Raw genomic sequence first — 21,154 nt, forward strand, 5'->3', positions numbered from 1 at the left:
CCAGGAACAACAAAATCTCTCAACATTGTGTCTGATCTCTTTCCAATTGAACAAGGACGGGATACCAGGTTTCACTAAAGTCCTTTTGTATATCTTTCCATGCAATATCTGATTTTTCCAGATGTAGTTTATTGGTAATTTCCTGAAGCTACTGCTTCACAGCTAGAACCCCCGACTTATTTCCACAGTTAATAATCATTTTCTAATATTATTTATAGAACACAACTTTTTGTTGAAATTGATCTCCAGCCTCTCCTTGTGTAACTTGGATAGCATTAAATCCTGTCCGATATGTCTCTTGAAACCAATGCAGATATGACAGGATTTTATCTTTGAAGATTTAGCACCAATTTTTTACTGATATGATTTTGCAAAGGTGCTTAAAAAGTTGTTAAATAACTTGTATAAATACTATTTAAAGAGGGGGTATTATGCTGTTTCACATTTTAAGACATATATATAAAGTTACAATGTTGGATGTCCAGGCTAAACGTGGGTGAAGTTTCAGATCTGTAGGTAAAAGTATGTTGGAGTAATCCCCAGGCCTCTCAGCCCAGTCTGCTGTGACCGCCAGGTTTCACACAGTGTTTTCTACACGCTGCACTTTGTGATGTCACAAAGTGCAGCCTCAGGCAGGCTTCAGAGAGCTGGCCAATGAGAAGACTTTTTACCTGTAAATTATGCTAAGCTACTCCACAGGTATCAGAGTGAAAGATGAAGCTTGAAATTAGCATAATACTATTGTACTTTGACAACCAATTCTAATCTGGAGAGTGTTAAACCATGAAACTGAAGTGCGCTCTGCTTGACAAACTATGTGATGACATCATCTGTAAATGACCCCTACCAATGTTTTCCACATTATAGGTTCTGTCAAAGTTTTCATACTGGTGGATTTCAGAAAAAATGCATTATTGGTACTGATATCTGCGATAGGCCGATATTGGCTGATGATATTGGCTGCTTGTTAGGTCAGGCTCTGGGTACGATGTTGTAGGGCTGGGCAATATGACTATATACGTATATTGTTAAAACAATAGGAAAATGTCTATCATATGTGTTTGTGTATATCATCTCTATCGTGATGTCACAAAACCAGCAGCTGAACTGCTTTATGGCAAGTTTTACATCATTTTGACAACGCTTTACGCTCTAATCCTTGCATATGGGGGTGAACCAGAGGGAAGTGCTGTAACATGGACATAAACATGCAGAAAAGGACTCATTATTCCCAGTATTCATACAGGGTTATCCAAAATATGCTGTACCATGCAGTTATTTCATATGGACTTATTATTTGTTAAGTTACCAGAAAACATGCTGTATCGTCGTATAGCGTATCGTGAGTTTATTAGCAGACGGGTTTCAAAGGGGCCAACATTTTCTTTGTTTTGGATCACTTTGACTTTAAATGCAGCTTTTGTTCAGTATGTCTGCTGCAGCGTGTCAGCATTCAGAGGAAGGCCAGAGGACAAAACATCAATCAATACAACCCTGGAAGATGATATGCAGATCTGTATTTGTTTTGTCTTTTTTTTGTAGATGCAGATGCTAGATTTATTTATTCAGAGTAAGAATGCAAAATCTAATCTGTGTAGCCTTTATTGAAACCATAAGTATAAATCTGCTGTCAACAACTGGATGAATACAGATGTTAAAAAAAGCCTACATCTGATATTTTTATTAGCTGAAGAGATCTGCTTTTAAAGTCTTCTTAAAAAGTCATCCTCAACAATAGAGCTCCTGCGGTCTTCGTCCCGCCTCCTTTTAAACTTTCAAATCATGCTCCCCCCGGCTCCACGTCCTGCCCCAACACGCTGTTTCATGTGGAAAAATGTCAAACCACAAGAGAAAATTAGAATCTCAAAGCCGTTTTTATGTGACCTTTCACAAAAATATATGTCACCACAATACTCGGCTCAGAAAGCAAAAGATCAGTGTTTTGCAAAGGCTGCTATATATAGCAACTCTTGAACACGAAAGAAACCAAAATAAATCCCAAAAAAGGGGAAATGGAAAGCTCGTGAAATGACAGCGTCCTCCATGGACAGCATGGAGCAACTAAAACATTGTTTGTGTGCGTGATTATTCAAAAAGTAATGTCAGTGTGTGTTGGATTATTCATCGCTGACATAGTTTAAACAACCGCTGCCTAATTATAAGTGGCTGTACGAGGGCGGGTCTTGTTCTCTGTGGCGGACACATCTGTCATCCAAAACCTATTTTTAAGAATCTGTGAATCAATCCGAATGCAGCGTTTCGTAACATGCATCAATTGTCGTGTGTCCGTCAGTTCTGTCCACTGCAGTGTTTGCGTGCACAAAGCGTCAAGAGGGCGACAAGCAGCCCCGCCGCACGGACAAGACGAGCTTTGTGCAACGCTTCAACGCGGGCAGAGTGGTACCACTCCTCGCTGCTTGAGGCCATTTACTCACAAGATCGCTGTTGCTTATGCTTCCCTCTCTCTGTGTGTTTCTGTCTGTGTCTTGTACTCAGGCAGTGAAGTGATTGGCTCTCTTGTGGCTGTTTGTCTGTGTGTAGGATCACTCTCCCGTCTCAAGTGCTTTATAGAGCCTGTTTGCCTCTCGCTCTCTTCGCAGCTGCTGTTCGCCGAGAATTCATCTCAGTAGATCACAGGGTTTTCTAGCTGTCGCAGTGTCTCTGTTCTGATGTTACAGATACTGACAAGCCGGGTATTTATAGCGCTTTGTGGTTCTTTAGTCTATCGGTTTCACCCAAGGTGAGCCTGCTGTCTGCCAGTCGCTCTGCTGAAACGCCGGGTTCAGAAAGGGAGCTTTAAACAGAGGCAAGAAAATGCAGAAAGAACAGCAGCCAGAAGGTCAATTGAAGGATCAGAGCGTGTTCATGTTGCTTGGTTGCGTGTGCTCTTTTGCTGTTACACCGTGTCTGTTTAGGTGAGGTAAGTTGTGACACGGCGAGCTGCAGAAGCAGTGGTTCTGAGTCCAGAAAAGAGGGAGCGGCTCTCAGCGAGGGAGACAGGGGACAGGAAACAGTGCCAGTGGCCTCGGCGTCAGGGGGGAAGGAACAGGAGTGGTACCCAGGATGGGGTGTGTGTGTGTGTATGTGTTTGTGATTTCCCGCTTTCAACCCTCTACCTCCTCATGTGCTTATCCTGCGCTCCAATAAAACACTGAAAATGTGTCACTGACTGTCGCCTCACTCCTTTTATGTCTTATCAGTGGAATCATGAGCTCCAACTACTGTTACAAAACTACAATTAGGGCTAGAACTGGTGATTGTTTTTATTGATTGTTTAACTTTATCCGTGGTTGTTTTGGGGAGCTATCATGCCTGGATGCTGTAATGACAACTGGTTAGCTAACAAAGAACAAATTAGCATGTTGACGCAGGTTTTTTTCAGACCCGGGAAGACCCGCTTATAAATGCTGATTGTCTCTTTTCCCATTGCCAGTGGAGTATCCTCCTGTCGGTCTCTTTTTTGGTGCGTCACCATCTGACGTCACAAACGCACCAAAGACAGGGTTATTAAACAATAATACGCACAAAGAACATTATACTCTTTGGTAAGCAACATGGAGGCCAGCGAAGATGTTACGGTGGTTAGGTTTTTATTGTATCTTTTACTCATTCAGTCTGTTTACCAAACTTGGTGCAGACAAGTTGGAGCGCTGCTCGGACGGAGACGGGCGGCAGCATCGTGCCGACCCGGGTTTTGTGTTCCAATCATTGCCAATCAGAGCCGAGGCAATAATTACCCGGGTCTACTGCAGAGTCACTTGACCCGGGTCTGAATGCAGATTGTAACTTTTCCGACTAAGCAGAAAAGCTGGGTGTTAGCGGGTGTTATCGTTTTTTTGGACCAGTGGGAAAGGGGCTTAAAAGACATGGTTTTGGAGAGGAGCCACAGAAAGGAAGGCCTACTGTACCGGCTTCAGAAAAGAAAGACTTGTATTCCATGAGGAAGCAATAACTTGGTAGCTTAGGTAGCTACATTTTCTGGTTTAGTAACCTCAAAAGTGCTTGAATTTTTTTCGTAAAAAATACCTCTCCAACCAAGTCAAAAGTTTGGGTTGTTTATGAAATGTTTATACAAAGACAAAACACAGTTAATCAGCTGATTTGATGCAGAAGAGCTGAGCGTTATTGTTTGTCTCTCATATTCGTGTATCTTTGCGAAGTCCACCACACTTTATAGCCTGTAACTACAGTGATACAAGTTCACCTCTGGACCTTTTTCTATCTCACTTCACTGTTTATTCAGCCCTTTTTGTCACCGTGCCAAACCTTGTGTGCAACTCTCACTTGTTTTTTATTTTACAACTGGGGCATCAAAAGCTTGCAGCTCACATGCTGTATGTAGACCATGTTCTGTTTGTTGTCGATTGTGTTGAAAAGCAGGCCCTGCGGCCTCCCCTCCGCAGCCCTTTTCTGCTTGTGGTTGAATAGTTTACAGGGACTCTTTGTGCGCTCATTTGTTTCTGTCTGTGACCGTGGCTGTGCATTATGCGTATGTGTGTGCCTGTTGTACAGCGGACAATTGAGTGACCTAGACCTCAGGGCTCGCTCCATAGCTTTCAGTGCAACCGAACTGCACTGCTCTGCCAAGTGCCCCCGTTAACTAGTTCCATTAGCTTGTTCACTGCCCACTTTGAGGCCTCAACCCACATTGAAATCATACAAAAAGAAAGAGGATTATTTAAATAGTGGAAATAAATGAAAGGTCAGTCAGAGCCCAGAGTCAACGCGAAAGCATGCAGCACCCTTAATAAATTGCAGTTAATTTAGTTGCAGCTACATGCCAACATAAAAGAGAGGGTGTGAGAGAGCAGCCATCAAAAGCACTGGAGCGGAGGAATGAATGAGTAATGGTAATAAAAGCAGCTGGGGGGTGTGGGTTAATATGCCAAGTGAGCCACCAGCAGCAGTCCCGAGAGTATATTTTTGCACAACATTTTTTTTTCTTCTCGTGATGTGCAAATGTGGACAAACAATGCGGTCATCATTGTCATCACACTAACTACAAGTGGGGAAATGTGTGGGCTAGCGAGCAGCAGTGGTATCAGTCAGAATAAACCACCAGCCCAGAGAGCAGAGGCAGCGGTGAGAAGGCACAAAGAGGCACAGAGAAACAGGCGGGAGGAAAGATGCTGGTCGGAGAGAGAGAGAGCGCTGGAAGACGGGGTTTTTGTTGCCTGCATAGTTAAAACAGAGGACGCATTGAGGCTGGAGACTTGTAAATGTTTATGCCACCACACAATACACAGGCCCGATGGTCCCACCCTCTTCCTAAAACACCACCTTCCAGGCGGCTGGCCTACATTCGACACGTTATGGAGCCGTGCGTCAGAGCCTACTGGATTAAATCTGCACCAATCTGATTTGATCTGTTTTTTTCAGTCGAGAAATTTTTTTCCTCACGAAATTTCTCATCAATTATTCACAGCTTGACCAGAAAAGTTCTTGGAAAGCGTCACTTTGAATGAATCCTGTGATAGTAATAAAAAATGTAACCCAGTAAGAGAGACAAACCTTTCCTTTGTGAGCTCTGAATACAACCACAGCCGGTACAGTCAGCTTCCCCGGTGTGGTACAGCAGAAATCCCCTCCAGTGTTTGCTGTGTGCTTCTGTTGCATCAGTACTTAACCTGTCCACTGCTTGAAAGCGTGCTGAAACACGTTACTTTTGAGATAGCATATGGACAAAGCTCAACATTAGCTTGTGCTTGATTAATTAAATATACCTCCTATCACGATTATTATTTTCACAAATTTAATTTCAATCTATATGTAATATTACTTTTATACTGTATATAAAGATCTTATTTTAATATAACATCTATTATCTATAGCACTTGTAATGTTCAGGGTTGCAGGGATCTGGAGCCAATCCCAGCTGTCATTGGGCGAGAAGCGGGGTAGACCCTGGACTGGTCGCCAGTCAATCACAGGGCTGACACATAAGCCGCGTTCCCACTGGTCAAAAAACCGCCAACACCTGGCTTTTTTGCTTAATGGGAGTGGCTACAATCGCCATTCAGACCCGGGTAATTATCGCCTCGGCTCCGATCGGCATTGATGGGAACACAAAACCCGTGTCGACGCTCTAATCTCCGCCCCCTTTCCGGCGCGATGCTATGCTCCGTCGGTAACTTCTGCGACTCCTTGTCCTCTTAGCTACAAATTCCGCCCGTCTCCGTCCAAGCAGCGCTCCAACATCGTTCCAAATTGCCAGCGCCGATTTTGACACACAGACTGAATGAGTAATAGATACAATAAAGACCTAACCACCGTAACATCTTCACTGTTTACCAACCATGTTTGGGCGCGTTTGTGACGTCAGACGGTGACGCAGCAGAAAAGAGTCTACAGTATACTTCACTGGCAATGGGAAAAGAGACAATCGGCATCTATAAGCGGGTCTTCCCGGGTCTGAAAAACTCGCGTCAGTGCACTAATTTTGGTGGGAAGGGGGTATTTGTGTACAGAGACAGACAACCAATCACACACATATTTAGAGTCACAGATTACCTTACGAGCATGTTTTTGGACTGTGAAAGGAAGCCGGAGTACCTGGAACCCACGCATGCACGTGGAGAACATGACTCCACACAGAAAGGCCCCCTGCGTCTGAATCAGGATTTCAACCAGGAACCTTCTAACTGTGAGGCCTTCAATAGAACATCATTTCTTATAATAATCAATGAATGTTTTAGTCCCTAAAAAATGATATAGAAAGCGTATTACAAAACAGTCAGCAGAACATTTTTCTGTGGCTTGTTTTGTTTCATTGTAAACTTTTATGACATTGCATTCAGTGATGACATTTTAAGGCCTAATATTTGATATTATAAAATATAATATTTGAGCAAAATACTTCTGAATGAATAGCAGCAGCATAGAAACATTTTCCCTGCGAGAAAAGCTAAAATGCTTGTGAAACACCTGTCAACTTTTCGAGTTAACTACAGGTACTTAAAAGCTTCATACTGACCCATTACCCCCTGTGTCTACACTCCACCCACCACATCTCACCTGCAAGCTGAGTTATTACAGAACTGTTTATAGTCTGTTCTAACCTCAGCAGCCTTGAGTACAAGCGTACTGCTTTATTTAAAGCTGTGTTATGACTATAAAACATGTTTGTTTCTCTTCACCGTTCAGCCTCTAACCCTGTTTTTCTCTCATGTGCTGGTACAGTATGACTGCTTGAGTCGATGCTTGCAAAACACTGTTGCAAAACATTCGCTTCAAGCCACTGGTTTATGGCTGTACATGACGGAAGCTTTAGATGATAGATGGTGCATTCATGGTCAGATTGTTGTTTGAGTTTGAAAGTGGCATGGCACAAACTTTAACCCTAATGATCCAGCTAGTGCGCCTAATGCGATCACAAGCAGGAATGTAGGACAGCATGGTCGATGACATAGAAACATACATGTTTCTTTTGGTTTAAATGAATGATTTTTGTTTAACTCCACCGGTGGAAATATTCTGGTGTTATGTCTGACTTCGGCCACCGATCCTGAGAAGATCCGACAACATACAAATAAAAAACAGAGTGAAGAATGAAGGTGTGCCACCGAGAGATTAGGCCGGATTCTGCTGTTATGTGCCTCTACATGCTGCTTGTTGCTTATTACAGCTTTAACGCAACATACTTTCATCCCCACTGATCATAATAAAGTTTCAGTTCACTTTGTAGATGCGTCACACGGTGAGTGGGGAAACTTTTCATGTGGTTGTTTATTCAATCGGGAATCAGATCACATTTGCATGAGCTTTGCAGTCTAAAACAACCCCTCAAAAGTGGATGATGGTGCTTTTGATACGCTTATTTCAGAGTGACATCTCATGACTCATAGGGTAACGGTGTCTCGCTCGCAGAGGTGTTTCTTCCCCGCATGCATCATCAGTCTACTGCGTCACCTCTGTAAGTTAGATCTGATAGATGGCGGCACTAACACGGCGAGAAAAGGGCAGTTTTAGAGGAGCTTTTTTGGCTGACCCACATGATCAAACATAATCCCACCAAGCAGTAACGTATCTATTTAGCTGTTTTGTAATATAGATCTGGGTTATAGATCGCCTCTGTTGTGTGGCCATGCTCTGTTAGCCATGGTTGACCAGTGGCGTCTGTTCCCAATGCAGCCCAGCACGCAGAGCGCCTCCATCACCGCATTGATATTTGCTCCCGGCCATTGACCCATAGTTGGTGGGTCTGCTTTACTAGTCATCGACATACTGAGGGGCATGTTTGTGCTGGTTATTTATAGCGTAAAATATTGGCTGATGTGGATGCAGGAGAAGAGAATGCTCTTTTTTTTTTCTTCTTACAAGCAAAAGGCAAACCATGAAATAAAACCTGTGAAATATGGCATCATGAAATTCCATTTCGGACTACAATGATCAGCATTTGCAAGAAAACCCAGCCACGTTTTTTGACCCAGACTTAAGGACATTTTTACTGCTTTATCATTGCTCTTTTAAATATATGAAATCAGGTTTAAGCTAGCCAGCTACCCCAAGTTATAGCTGGTTCCCAGGGGGTTAGAAAGGAAAGGCTGACATTATTCTTTGAGAATAGCAAGCTAATGTTAGGATGCATTGTTTAAATGGTGACGTCTAAAATAGCGGCTCTGAGACTCGTGCATCGGTACACTTCATTATCCTTGAATGAATGAAAATATATGTGGGTTACCTTAACTTGAACACACAGGAAGAATAAACATGTTGAAATACATGTATAATTCCTCCCTGACAAAAAAGTCTACCATCCAGCGCTGATGGTACGGAAAGGTATCCCATCAGCTGTTTGAGTAGCTTGGAGATGAACATCTGAGGTCACACACCAATCACACAAACGTTGCTCTAAACACCAATCGTTGATTGGCAGGTCATGCTTGTTGCCAGGTTACTTGAGACCTTTGAGATGACGCCTCTCAGTTTCTTTGTGTGTGTTTTTGTGTCAGCCCATAGAACGTTCACCGTTTGCATTTTTACGATAATTCGGCTTCGGTGCTGCGCCTAAGTCGCAGTGTAACCCGTGCTCGCAAAATGTAGTTTATTATATTTATTGATGGACTTGGAATTGAGTCTCTGAAAAGATCTGTTATTTTCTGTGTGTCAGTTTGCGTTACATAATTAAATTGTCCACATGGAAACAAACCGTTATGTCTTAAGTCATTTGTTAAGTGAAATACAATAGATGGTGAGTGCACTGAGCACTTAGCATCCACTGTACCTTATTAACTAACCCAGTAAGTGGACTGGGTGCGCTCAGTCTCTCTGTGGCTCATGTTGAACAGCACAGCTGGAAACTGTAAAACCCACCACTTGACTTCTTCCTCCATTGCTTCTCAAATCAGCCATTAACCAGGGCTACGCTCGGCCCCGCGTTAGGGCTTCCTCCCTTCCCTGCCATCCTTGAACTGTGGCTTGGCTTGCAATACACACCCGGCCTTCTGTATCCTATAGTGCAGCGTGTTGATAACCGAGGACGTAACGAGGATTCGTTTTGAAAATTGAACACAGCCCGCAGGAAGCCGACCACTACAATGCAGAGAATAAATAATTCACTAAGCACTTGACTATTTCCTGTTGAATTTTGCTCTGTTTCCTCTCCGTTTTTCTTCCTGCTGTTCATCTATCAGGCCTCAGGCTTGCATTCCACAATCCTGCTCCACAGCAGCTTTCGCCTGTGGAGATATGATATTCTGCAGGTTTTGTTTTACACTGTAGCAGACAGTACGTTGTTGTCATTTTTATAGACCGATAAGCCTTGTTATAGGCAAAGTTTCTTATTAAACAATGCACTATATATTTACATGTATGTAACCCAGGGCAGGGTGTCTCTGATTTTCATTAGTTTAGATGTGTGTCACAAATGAATGTATCACATGTTTTTAAAGTGCTGTAAATTATATGTAACCAGTTTAAGGCCATGTCCACTCCGTTTCCACGGAGACGTGTAGACAGGGTAAACTGCGTTTTTGGCTCATGGCGTCAGGCTGTGCGCCGTTATCTCCTTTGTGAGGCGTCACAAATGAGGCGACATTCCTTGCAAAATGACGGACGTGACATAAACAGTGATGCTTAACAGGACTTTTTACATGTTTACTCACATATATGTACAGTTACTCGTCTACTATATTGAGGAACAAAGCCTTCGGGATAGATTTTGGCCGCGATTCTTCTTCTTCTTTTTTGCATGGCTGGGTTATATCAGCGCCTGTTGGTGTGGCATTCTCACGACAGCGTTTCTGTCGTGTTTTCGCGTTTTCGTTTGGGCAGGGTTATTTATAACCGTGCCTGTGTGGACGGGATTTTTTTGGAAATGAAGGAGGGAAAAAAACAATTTTTTTTCAATAATACCCGTGTACGTGTAGGCGTGGCCTAAACCAGTGCTTAAAAGAGAGGTCCACTCTTTGCATCCATTTATAACAGCAGCTTGTAAGAAATAAAGTTATACTTATGAAAGAGGCTCTAACTCTCAGATGTACATTGCTTTGGACAAAAGTGTCTGCTAAATTAATTTGTGGCATTCTAACATTGTAAATTAGCCTTATAGTTAAGCTAGCGGCTAGCTTTAGGGATAGCGGTGTGTCTATGGGTCCAAAATGAAACAACTTCAGGAGGGTTGCCATGAAATTCTGTCACCTTATGTGTGATCCCCAGAGGAAGAACCCTTCTGACTTTGATGATTCCATGACTTTTCCCTTTGTGTCACAGTGAGGTTGCCTTTTTTTAAAGTGAAATTGTAAAATAATTATTTGATGAATATCCAGTAAATGGGGCATGTTTTCCTGGTTCCCAAAGGATAAACCCGAGTAGCTTTTGTAACTACCTCACATTTTATATCACACCACCAGCAGTTAAGAGTTTTCACATATCCAGTCAAATACCATAGCATCTACTACATTAGTAGGACATTATTTTGAAGATATTTACGTCTCCCTCTGGATGAAATGTAAAAACTTAAATGATCCCTTAAGTTCTTGTTTAGCACAACAATCAGCAGGTCAAGATTTCTACAAAAAAACCCAACAATATCACCTCAGATTTAGCTGTACTTTGTTTTTTAGTGCTAATTTACAAATGCTAGCATGCTAAAATGCTATGTTAAGATGTTCAACATGGCAAATACTTACTTTTTTAGCATGATAGCATTGTGCTAGCATACTGTTTCATTCCAGGGAACGTGTTGGAGGTAGTCCATTGTCAACATTTGTCATCACCTGTCCTATCCTGATTGATCTTTCTCCCGTACACACACTTTCAGATGAGCCCCCCCCCCCGTCGTCCTCTCACTCTCCAGCAGCTGGCAGAGTGACCTCCCTGACTCTCCTTCCAGTCTTTTAGCAGCCTCGACGTGTCCGTATACGCGGGGACTGCGCACTTTCATCGAGCTGGCCTCCTCACTGTGGGAGTTCAGCAGGAGGTGACAGCTGTGTGTGTAACCTTAGGCACAGCCTCCCCTGTATCCCTCCACGCAGTTTCCATCCTATTCCTAGAGTGGGGAGGGGGGGCCGGCCAGCTGTCCTGTATAGATCACACCTGTACCGAGCAGGAACCAGATCAATCTGCTCGCTGTCACTTCTTCTGGACGAGCTCATGTGTCACCGCTCATCAGTTGTTTTGTAGAGATCACTAGCAGCAGCGGGGGTCCTGGGATTTCCTCTGCAGTTAATATTTAACTGTACATCCTGAAGTCTGGTGGTCAGGCTGCGAGAAGAGTACATATTGTTCTATTTTTAATATATAACTGTGTGTGCTACAGCTTTATTACACCTTTGTGACAACAGGATCATATTTTCCTCACGCAGAAAGACATGAACATCTTTATGGTACAATTTGTTCTTAGTCGGGATTTTTGCTGTTTTTATTTACTTTGGCAGCCCCGCTAAAGATCAGGCAGAGACGGAGAGATGAAAGTGATATAAGTTGATCCTTTTGTAAGAGATGTCGGACATACTGATTTAGACTGGAGCATGATGGGTCATGAATTTCGAATATTCAATGAGTCATTAACTTGAACTTGAACTGTTAATATGTTTTTTCCAATGTTTTAACCGCTGCCTGGTTGTGATGCAGTACTCCAGCCAGACGGTTGCTAACCGCCATTAAATAACAAAAGAAGAAGAAAGCATTAGTGCCAGGTGCCGGTAAAATGGGTGTGGCGCTGCGAGATTGTGAACCAGAGAAAAATGCAGACTTCTGCAGCTGTCAGACAGTTCTGTGTGAAGAAATAAATGAGGACAAGTGGAAACTTTGAAAGGTAAAACTAGCGCATCATAAGTCTACAACAACTATGCACAGTGAGTCTAACCGTAAAGCCGCTTTCCCACTGGTCAAAAAACCCGCTAACATCCAGCTTTTTTGCTTAGTGGGAAAGGTTTAAACCGGCATTCAGACCCGGGTCAAATGACTCTGCAGTAGACCCGGGTATTTATCACCTCGGCTCTGATTGGCATTGATGGGAACACAAAACCCATGTCGACGCGCTAATCTCCGCCCCCTTTCCGGCGCGATGCTATGCTCCGTCGGTAACTTCTGCGACTCCTTGTCATATCGGCCACAAATTCCACCCGTCTCTGTCCGAGCAGGGCTCGAACATCCTTCCAAATTAGTCCGTGCCGATTTTGATGAATAGACTGAATAAGTAATAGATACAATATAGACCTAACCACCGTAACATCTTCAATGTTTACTAACCCTGTTTCCGGCGCGTTTGTGACATCAGACGGTGACGCAGCAGAAAAGAGACAGACAGGAGTATACTTCACTGGCAATGGGAAAAGAGACAATCTGCATCTATAAGCGGGTCTAATTTCAGTTGGACAGGGGTATATGAGAAATGATCCATGTCTGTGTATTATTATTATATAGGGAAGATGCACAGTAGTTCATCATACCCCGTATTTAGGAGTCTTTGCTGCACACACTTTGACATGAAAACAAAACCAACAGAGTTGTGAAAACGTAAATCGGTCTCTCTCTCTCTCCATGTCAGCATGTTTTTTTCCAGTAATAGTTCCAGAGTAATAGTTCTTTTAGCTTGAGATGCCTGGAGGGGCTGTACATGAGCTGATGTGTCTTGTCTGTGTTGTAAAAGGGGAAACCCCATACTGGCCATACTTCCCACTGAAGCCACTAAATGCACCTTTCTGGCCAATAACTAAATATCATTCATCAACAGAATTAACTATAGAGGTCTGAGCAGGTCCACAGTTATATGCAAATTAAAGTATTCACTTAACTGTGTGTTTTTGCCAAAAGCAGTATATTTACACTCCTGAAGTGTGTGTATGTTTGCTTATTGTGTAATTAAGCTTTCAGACGACTGGAGGGCTCTTTGGGACTCGGCTGTAGCGCCGAGTTGTGTGAGAACTCTCGCAGGCTTTGTTCAGGAGACTGAAGTGTTTGTTTTAAACGTCCCCGAGGCCTTTGGAAAGAAGCAAAGTGTTTAAGCAACTTGAATGCCTCCTAAAGATGTTTACTTTCTGAATCCTTTGCTGCCTATTGTTTTTTTTTTCTTAGCAACATAAAAAATGTTGAAGAAAAAGCAACTTTTATTATCGTGTTATATTTTATTGTTATGGTATTCACAGAAACCACAATTACAGAGCTCATCTTATTGTATTCTGCAAGTGATTGTGATGTTGCAGTGTACCAACCAGGCTCAGGAGGTGTGTGTGTGTGTGTGTTCAGTTCTCTGCGGGGCTGTTGCCGTTTACAAGAGAGGAGGCGAACTTCACCCTTTATGGAAGTGTAACCGCACTTTACTGCTCATCAGGCTGCCTCTGCGGCCTGATTACGCTGCTTTCTCAAAGGGAGTAAGGGAAGAAATGTGGGTGCTACAGGCAGGAATCAACAAGTAAAAAGTGTTATGAATGATTTGGTGCATTCTGGGAATGTTAAAGTGTCAGCTTTCAACCCTCCTTTGTTCACTTCAGTCTATAAAAGCCACTTTTTTAGGCTGTATAAAATCCAAATACTGGCTGTAAAGAAAGTTGTGTGTGTGCTGCGACCTGAGCTAAAGGGAGAGAATGTTTTCACTCTGAGGTTTCTTTCAGTCTTTTTTACTGAGTTCATGACTATTCAGATTCAGTGCAAGAGACATTACAACCAATGACATCACCGCCTCATAACTCTGGACAGCAGCAGGCGGGCAGCTGGGGAGAGCGAGCGAGCGAGCGAGCGGGCGGGCGGGAGGGAGGGATGGCTGGCCCGTCTCTGGTAGAGGAGTGAGGCGTACATGACTATAACAGAGCACTTCACTGTGTTCACTGTATTCTCTCTCTCCTGCTTTCACCCTGTTCATTTCTTTCTGTTGATGATGTCATTTCCATGCTGAGCCAGACTTCCAGCGAACTCCAGGAGAGGAAGGCTGGAGGGGTGGTGGAGGGGGGGGGGGTGGCTTTCTGTTCCCTAAACTGAAGCGAGGGAGTGGGGAGGGAGGGAGGGAGGGACGGTGGTGGAGAGCTGAATAGGGAGCAGAGGAGACAGGCATCCAGCCCCTGCGTGCATGATAAACAGCTGAGACAGCCACGGGGGGGCTGCGATGGTTGTCTGAGGGACCGGCTGTATCGATCACGGCGGCGGTGACTCATTATGCTGATGTCACTGCGCTTCTTGACTCCGGGCTGGGATTGTGGGGTTGCAGCTGTAAACTCGCTCACAGTCCTTCTGGGCCTGTTAAAGCTGAGCGAGAGAGGGTCCAGAGATGTTCGCTACAGTCCCTGCGCTTGTGTTAGGAATACGTGGGGAACAAGGTCGGGATTATGTGAGACTGCGTTCATATGGAGGCTGCTGTCGCTCGACATGCTGCCATCAGGTGTAAATGTGCCGGGGTAGCACCTCGGCTCGGAGCAAATCTGGCTAACACAGGTTTGTATGGCCTCGGGGTACAGACAGAAAAAATCCTCACACACTGTCACCTCTAACTTTACTATCCTCACTGTAGTTAGGTGCACTGAAACAGCCCAGCTTCCCCTCTGGCTAAGCTGCAGAGTATTGATCCAGACAGCAGTTGAGCAGGTTGTCACCATCTGCTGAGGTCACCAGTCTGACTCTGACAACATCTTCCCTCCCTTTTCTGTCAATCCTGGCTGACTGACGGGTCGGCCTGAACAATGTGAGGGGAATCTGATATGTCAAAAGATTGTTGAGCATTTTGTGACAATATGCGATAAAAAAATAAATACTTACAGCTACATACAGTTCGTCATGTGACACAGTACATCTGTTTGTAACCTGTGTCACATTGCACACGTGCTAATCCAAACCACAAGGTCTTCATGAAACACATTTCCCCTTGTCTTCCTTCCTTCCTTCCTAAGCCATCATGCTAGTAGCTAACATGTCTGCACCAAATTGATACAAACTAATCAGAGGGCTAGCTAGGTCTTCCTCAGCTCTTTTTACATCGCAGTTCTGCCACACCGTCCACCGTCATGCCGCCTGTGCAATTTTACCAGGTGCCAGGTGTAAACAAACAGCGCGTGCTTCACCTATGCACACACGCAGCACTGTTCCGCCCTGTTGCCCTCCGCCGTTTCGCCTCTGTTACTACCGCCGATGCCGGCTCAGAGGCGAAAGACTTCGCCCCACTGTTCCGCCTCCGTGCGTTTTACATAGAAGTCGTATCTGCGTGTCTGTCTCTGCAAGTGTCAGCACCCGTCTTTTCTGGTGGACCATGGTCCTGTTGTTTGGACCGCACCAGAGTTCGAATGCGTGTTCATACCTGTCCAAACGAACCGGACTTTCCGAGTTAAGTCTGAAAGTCCGGACCAAAGCTGTCCGGTGTCAAAGCACCCTTATTCTTTGTAAGCTAAGCAGTTGTCATTACAGCAGCCGGGTAAGCTAGCTCGCCTTAACAACCACCTTTGTTGTCTTACATCGACCATGCGACGCCGGCGTAAAGCCACCCCAGTGTGTGCTTTGGTGTTGCAGAAGCGCGTGCTTCACATACACACGCTGCCGGCTCCGCTGTTTACACTTACGCCGTTTCGTCTCTGTTTTGCCTCCGTTACTAACTCAGATGTCGGCTCAGAGGCGGAACGACTTCGCTCCACCATTCCGCTTTGTTTGAATGCATGATCAACGTATCCACCTGATGGGGCAAACGTTTGCATGCTGAGTGTAAATGTTTGCCACATGTCCTGCAGCGTGTTTTCGAGGCACTTTTTATGAGGATAAAAATATGATAGTTGTGCAGCCTCACTAACAAGCTGATGTTTTATCTCTTTACTCAACTAATTGTGTGAATTGAAGTGACACAACAAACACAATTACCCCCCTAATGAAGAGGCTGTTATCGCTCTTACACTGTGCTTTTCCTTCTGCAGTGACATAACTAGGCTACTAATTAAATATACAGAAATTCTGTGTTTGTCTTGCAGGCGTCTTCTAACATCCGAGTGAAATAGCATTTAAACAAAGCCGATGTGTTTATGAAGGAGAATATACTCGCCTGTTGTGCTTCTGTGAGTGATTTGACCTGTTTGGGTGTTGGGAACTGGGTCGAACGCAGATTAAAGGTGACACAGCAGTCATGAGATACATTTCCAGTTGTTTATTAAATCAGCCAATGAACCGCGAGTAACCAGCCGAGCAGCCTGTGCTGATTTGTTTCTGCACAACACAGAGATAAGGTTTTTTTAAGTGTAAAAGCAGAGCCTGAGGGGGCCGCGCTTGCCTCATCATCACATGCAATCGTATCAGGGAGGAAGAGGAAGCGTTCTCATCAACCTTTTTAATGAGGCACACAGGCGTCCTCGGCTGCCTCAGCAAACTTTGGCTTTTGCCCCGAGTCAGGGATGATGGGGATTAGCGGTGGGGTGGGGGCAGAACAGTAGGGTGGGATATGTGTGCGCGGCATGTGGATCGACGGTGCTGTAGTGTAGTTTGTGGTGTTTTAGCATTCAGTGGTTTTAACGCGAATGATCTTCTGCCGTCATACAGCTCAGGGCATATCACCAGATAGAGGTGTGATTTTGTCGCTTCCTGCCGACTCACGCCACTGTTATTAGTATTTACCTCCTGATTCAGTTTGGTGTAGAGGTAGAGGAGAGGGAGGGGGGCCGAGGGTGAGCAGTCAATTCTCCCGGGATTAACAAAGTGGGGGTCTCTAAACTCCTTAGATACAATCAGCACTCTCTCCAGCTAACAAGTGCGATTCTCTGCCTTTACAAAAGCCCTTCTCAATTATGTACCATAAAGCAATTTTCATCCCAGCACTGAGCGCAGTATTTTATTATAGCCACACTCTTCTGCTGTGTGCTCTCACATGTGTGTGCACACATCTGCGGACGGCTGGACGAGGCTCTGCGACCGCGCCTGTCCTGCAGATTTATGGCTGAGAGAAGCTGGAAACCGGATGTTGCAAATAAAGAAATATAAATGTCCTCCTTTCCTTTTAAAAATATTGCTATTGTTCCTGATACAGCTCCTGCCTTGAGTGTGTTTTCAGCAGGTGGCATTGTGAGACACTTCAGCGTGTTGTGCCATCTGTTTTTATCAAATTTCCCTTCCCTTTCCTCCTCGACTGACCCCTCATCTCTTCCTCTTCTCCCCCTCTGTCCACAGACTCGCAGCGGTCCCATCTGTCCTCCTTCACCATGAAACTGATGGACAAGTTCCATTCTCCCAAGATCAAGAGGACTCCATCTAAAAAGGGCAAGCAGCTGCAGCCGGAGCCAGCAGCCAAGAGCACCGAGAAACCTGCTAACAAGGTGTGTGCGCGCATTCAAGTGCCAAAAAGAAATCAGTGTGTATTGTGGGAAATCCACCTCTTTCCCACCTATCCCGTGCGTTTGTTTGCCTATTTGTTTACGATTGTTTTCCTGCGCTCCCCATTGTGTCTGTGTGTGTGCGCGAGCTTCCCCGCTGGTTCCCACAGCTTCCCAGTCGCTGTGGCGGCTGGCTGAGCTACAGCAGGTGTCTAAAACCTATAAAGACATGAATGGAACTGTGCCGCTTCCTGAATGAACTCCTCCGCTGCCTCTTAAGGCTTCTGGTGTAATGAGTATATTCCCCCAGCAGCCCTGCTGTTTAAGACTGGAGCAGCTGAAAGAGGCCGTTGCTACAGTACCTAGATGGCTACAAGCCACATCACTTGATGTATGGTGCTTTGATGTGCACGCAAACCAAGGGAATAAAAGAACCACAGGAGAGAGAGCCCAGACTGTTTCAGTCCTGGAAAGGGTGCGAGCCAGAATGATGTGGGTTTTTTAGATGGACCAATACGGTGGCCGATATGTTGCCTTTTTGTGGGAAGACTTGTCTATGTGCGGCGATTTTACACCAATGTGGCCACGAAAAGGTTCTTAAAAAGCTGCTTTCCTTAACAAATTACTTTATTAAAGAATATGTTACATTGTGTATACGCCGATAAGGGATGGGACAAAATATCGATAAAGCAATATATCATCGCCCTGACTCGTGGAATACAATTATCGATATGCTGGCGCCAAATATCGCTATTTTAACTTACAAATAAACGGCGCTCTAAGCAGATTTCCCTGCAATTTTGACCCACCACATCACTACTCCATGACTCCTCGCGGTGGCGCTTATGACATAAATGAGGGTAACGTGAACAGAAATTAATTGGCCGAAGAAGTTGACAGCAGGATAGAAGAAGACAGCGGGATGATGTCGGACAGTGAAAAGAAGTCACAAAGAAACTCCTCATTTGTTTTTACAGTTGTTCTATAGTTACAGACTGAAAACACAAATATAGTTTCATCTCAAATTCAAGTCAAACTGACACCAAATTGCAGTGAATAAACACACTAATCCTGCACTTCACCTTTTTAGGGGCATTTTGTATTCCTCAGATGTACAGATGTACAGATATCTGATATCATGATGCATCATTAGATGATTGACTGATATTATCGTCATCGTGGGCCGCGCATCACACTGTGATTTACCCTGTGATTCCCACCCCTAACGCCAGTATCGGTCAATATCGGCTGACTGATTTACAGGTCTCGTTCTATTGCAGTGTATGGTGCGAAAATGTCATAAGTTCTGTAAAATCTGATATATAAGGCGCACCGGAATATAAGACACAGTCTGTTTTGGGGGGTATCCCAGAGGGAAAAAAGTTTTCTATAGCTATTTATTAATACAAACGTGTGTGCAAGTTATTTCAACACTGTTTCGATTTATTTTTAATTTAAAACACATTAAAAACACACAAATTACAGCCAACCATCTGTTTCCGCCAAGTCGAGTTTGCTATCCTGCTAGCTACCGGTGCTGTAGCTAGCGGTAGCTGGCAGCCTACGGTAATATTGATTGTTGTGAGGGTGGCGGCTGCCATGGCGATCATGACACTGCATGTCCGTGACGAAGCATTAGCAACAATCAAGCTAGGTTTTCACAACATTCTGGCATATTGTAAATAGGAGATGTCGTAGCGGCTCGGACCCGGAAGTTTTGAAGTGCAATTCTGAACTACTGTTCTGTGTTATTGCTTTATTCATGCAGAAGGTAAGCCGGCTGGAGGAGCATGAGAAGGAGGTGGTCAGTGCCCTGCGCTACTTCAAGACAATCGTGGATAAAATGGTGGTGGAGAAGAAGGTGCTGGAGATGCTTCCGGGCTCGGCCAGCAAGGTGCTGGAGGCCATCCTGCCTCTGGTTCAGGTGGAAGTCCGGATACAGCACAGGTGAGTAACACAACACTAAACAGAAAATATAGGTTTTAATATGAAAACACTCAGGTCCTTTTTACATCCTCTTCTCTTTTCTTTGGCTCAGACTGTGACCAACAAACTTATTTTCCTAAATGTACATTTGAAAATAGTTATTACAGTGATCATTCCCGCTTCCTAAACGCCGCCCTCTTCCCGTTATAGATGAAATAATTAATTCTCCTCATTCTTGCCTCTTGACGTAACTCATAACGTAGCCGGTATGCATGCAGGACATGTTGGAACCAGCATGATAAAGCCTACCTCTCACAGAGCAGCTCATGAAGATTGATAGTATGTTGTGACGGACGACATCCCTCACCTCCAAGGCTTCCTTCCTGCGCTTAATGCGTAAGCCTTTAACACTACATTCATGTGTTACTCACCGGCACGTTATCGGAAATGTTCCCTTTGAGGAAGGACGATAAATTCTACCCTTCAGATACATTAAAAGATAGAAGCGGTCTGTTTGTTTTACTTCCTCTCCGGGTAAAAGCGAACCCTTCCTGCGAGTGTAACCTTACCTGCAGTTTTGTTTGGACTGTCAGGACATGTTGGAACTTCTCTGTCTTTGTCTTTGTGCCTCTCCCCATCCGTCAGTGCAGATGAAGGTATGGCGGGTCAGAGGTGACAGATTTTGTATCTCGCAGCTCTGTGTTTAGAAGCGGGTGATGGATCGCTGCTGCAGCATCAAGGAGCAGCCGTCCTCTGGGGATTTGACCTCCAATCTAAAGGAGTCAAACCCCAATAGATCACAGTAGATGCTTAGATGTTTCTTTTTGTTTTTGGCAAATAAGCTCCTGAACATGAAGTTAGCATTGCGTGACAAACACTGGAAGAAGAGTTCTACACTGACTTCCTAATGCACCGTCAGTGTTAGATTGTCTGCAGTGATTTAAATCAACACAAACTAGGTCAACAGTGGGTGTAACTCCTACCCGCTGCCTTGGCACACAGTGTTAAGTTCATCACAGTGCTTATTTGCCATAAGGTTAATATTTGAATCCCATGTCTGTAGACTTTACTCTAATAGCACTACTTAGTTTTAGTTTAGTTAGTCTTTCTGGGTCAAACCTCTCCACCCCTCATCCCTCAAATTCTTCTGTTAACCCCCAAAGCTGCAGTCGTCTCCTGCGCACCGTAGGGCTAAGCCGTGTAGAGACAGCGGATGAATGTTCCGGCACTGTGAATCAGCTGCAGCGTGTCGGTGCAGGCCCGCGCCACACCTTAGTGTTGGTCTGAACACATCAGTCACTACAGGCAGAAACAACACCCCGCTCCCCCGTGTGGTTAAACAGTCTGCTGTTAGACACTTCCCAAACAAATGCCCCATAGACATGTAGTTTAATAGATGGAAGTGTGATGTTGTCTTGTTTTTATGTGATTCATGTCACCTCCAGTGTAATGCTGCATTCACATGGATTGAATCAGACGGGACACAGAACAGGCCAACACCCTGTTAACGGCACGGG

General features: G+C 44.5%; 1 protein-coding gene across 4 annotated transcripts in view; it reads left to right on the forward strand.

The window, feature by feature from the left end:
- rapgef1b (Rap guanine nucleotide exchange factor (GEF) 1b) overlaps positions 1–21,154 on the forward strand; it is a 57,971-nt gene that overhangs the window by 10,082 nt on the left and 26,735 nt on the right. For all 4 annotated transcript variants that reach the window (XM_069673192.1, XM_069673194.1, XM_069673195.1 and 1 more), the window contains exons 2-3: positions 17,569–17,714; positions 19,480–19,658. In XM_069673192.1, the coding sequence (XP_069529293.1) occupies positions 17,569–17,714; positions 19,480–19,658 (325 nt within the window). The remainder of the gene's footprint in view (positions 1–17,568; positions 17,715–19,479; positions 19,659–21,154) is intronic.

The sequence above is a fragment of the Semicossyphus pulcher genome, unplaced genomic scaffold (assembly GCF_022749685.1).
Source record: "Semicossyphus pulcher isolate SPU_LCO1_2020_fin unplaced genomic scaffold, fSemPul1.0.p SCAF_22, whole genome shotgun sequence".
In the NCBI taxonomy this organism is placed as follows: domain Eukaryota; kingdom Metazoa; phylum Chordata; class Actinopteri; order Labriformes; family Labridae; genus Semicossyphus; species Semicossyphus pulcher.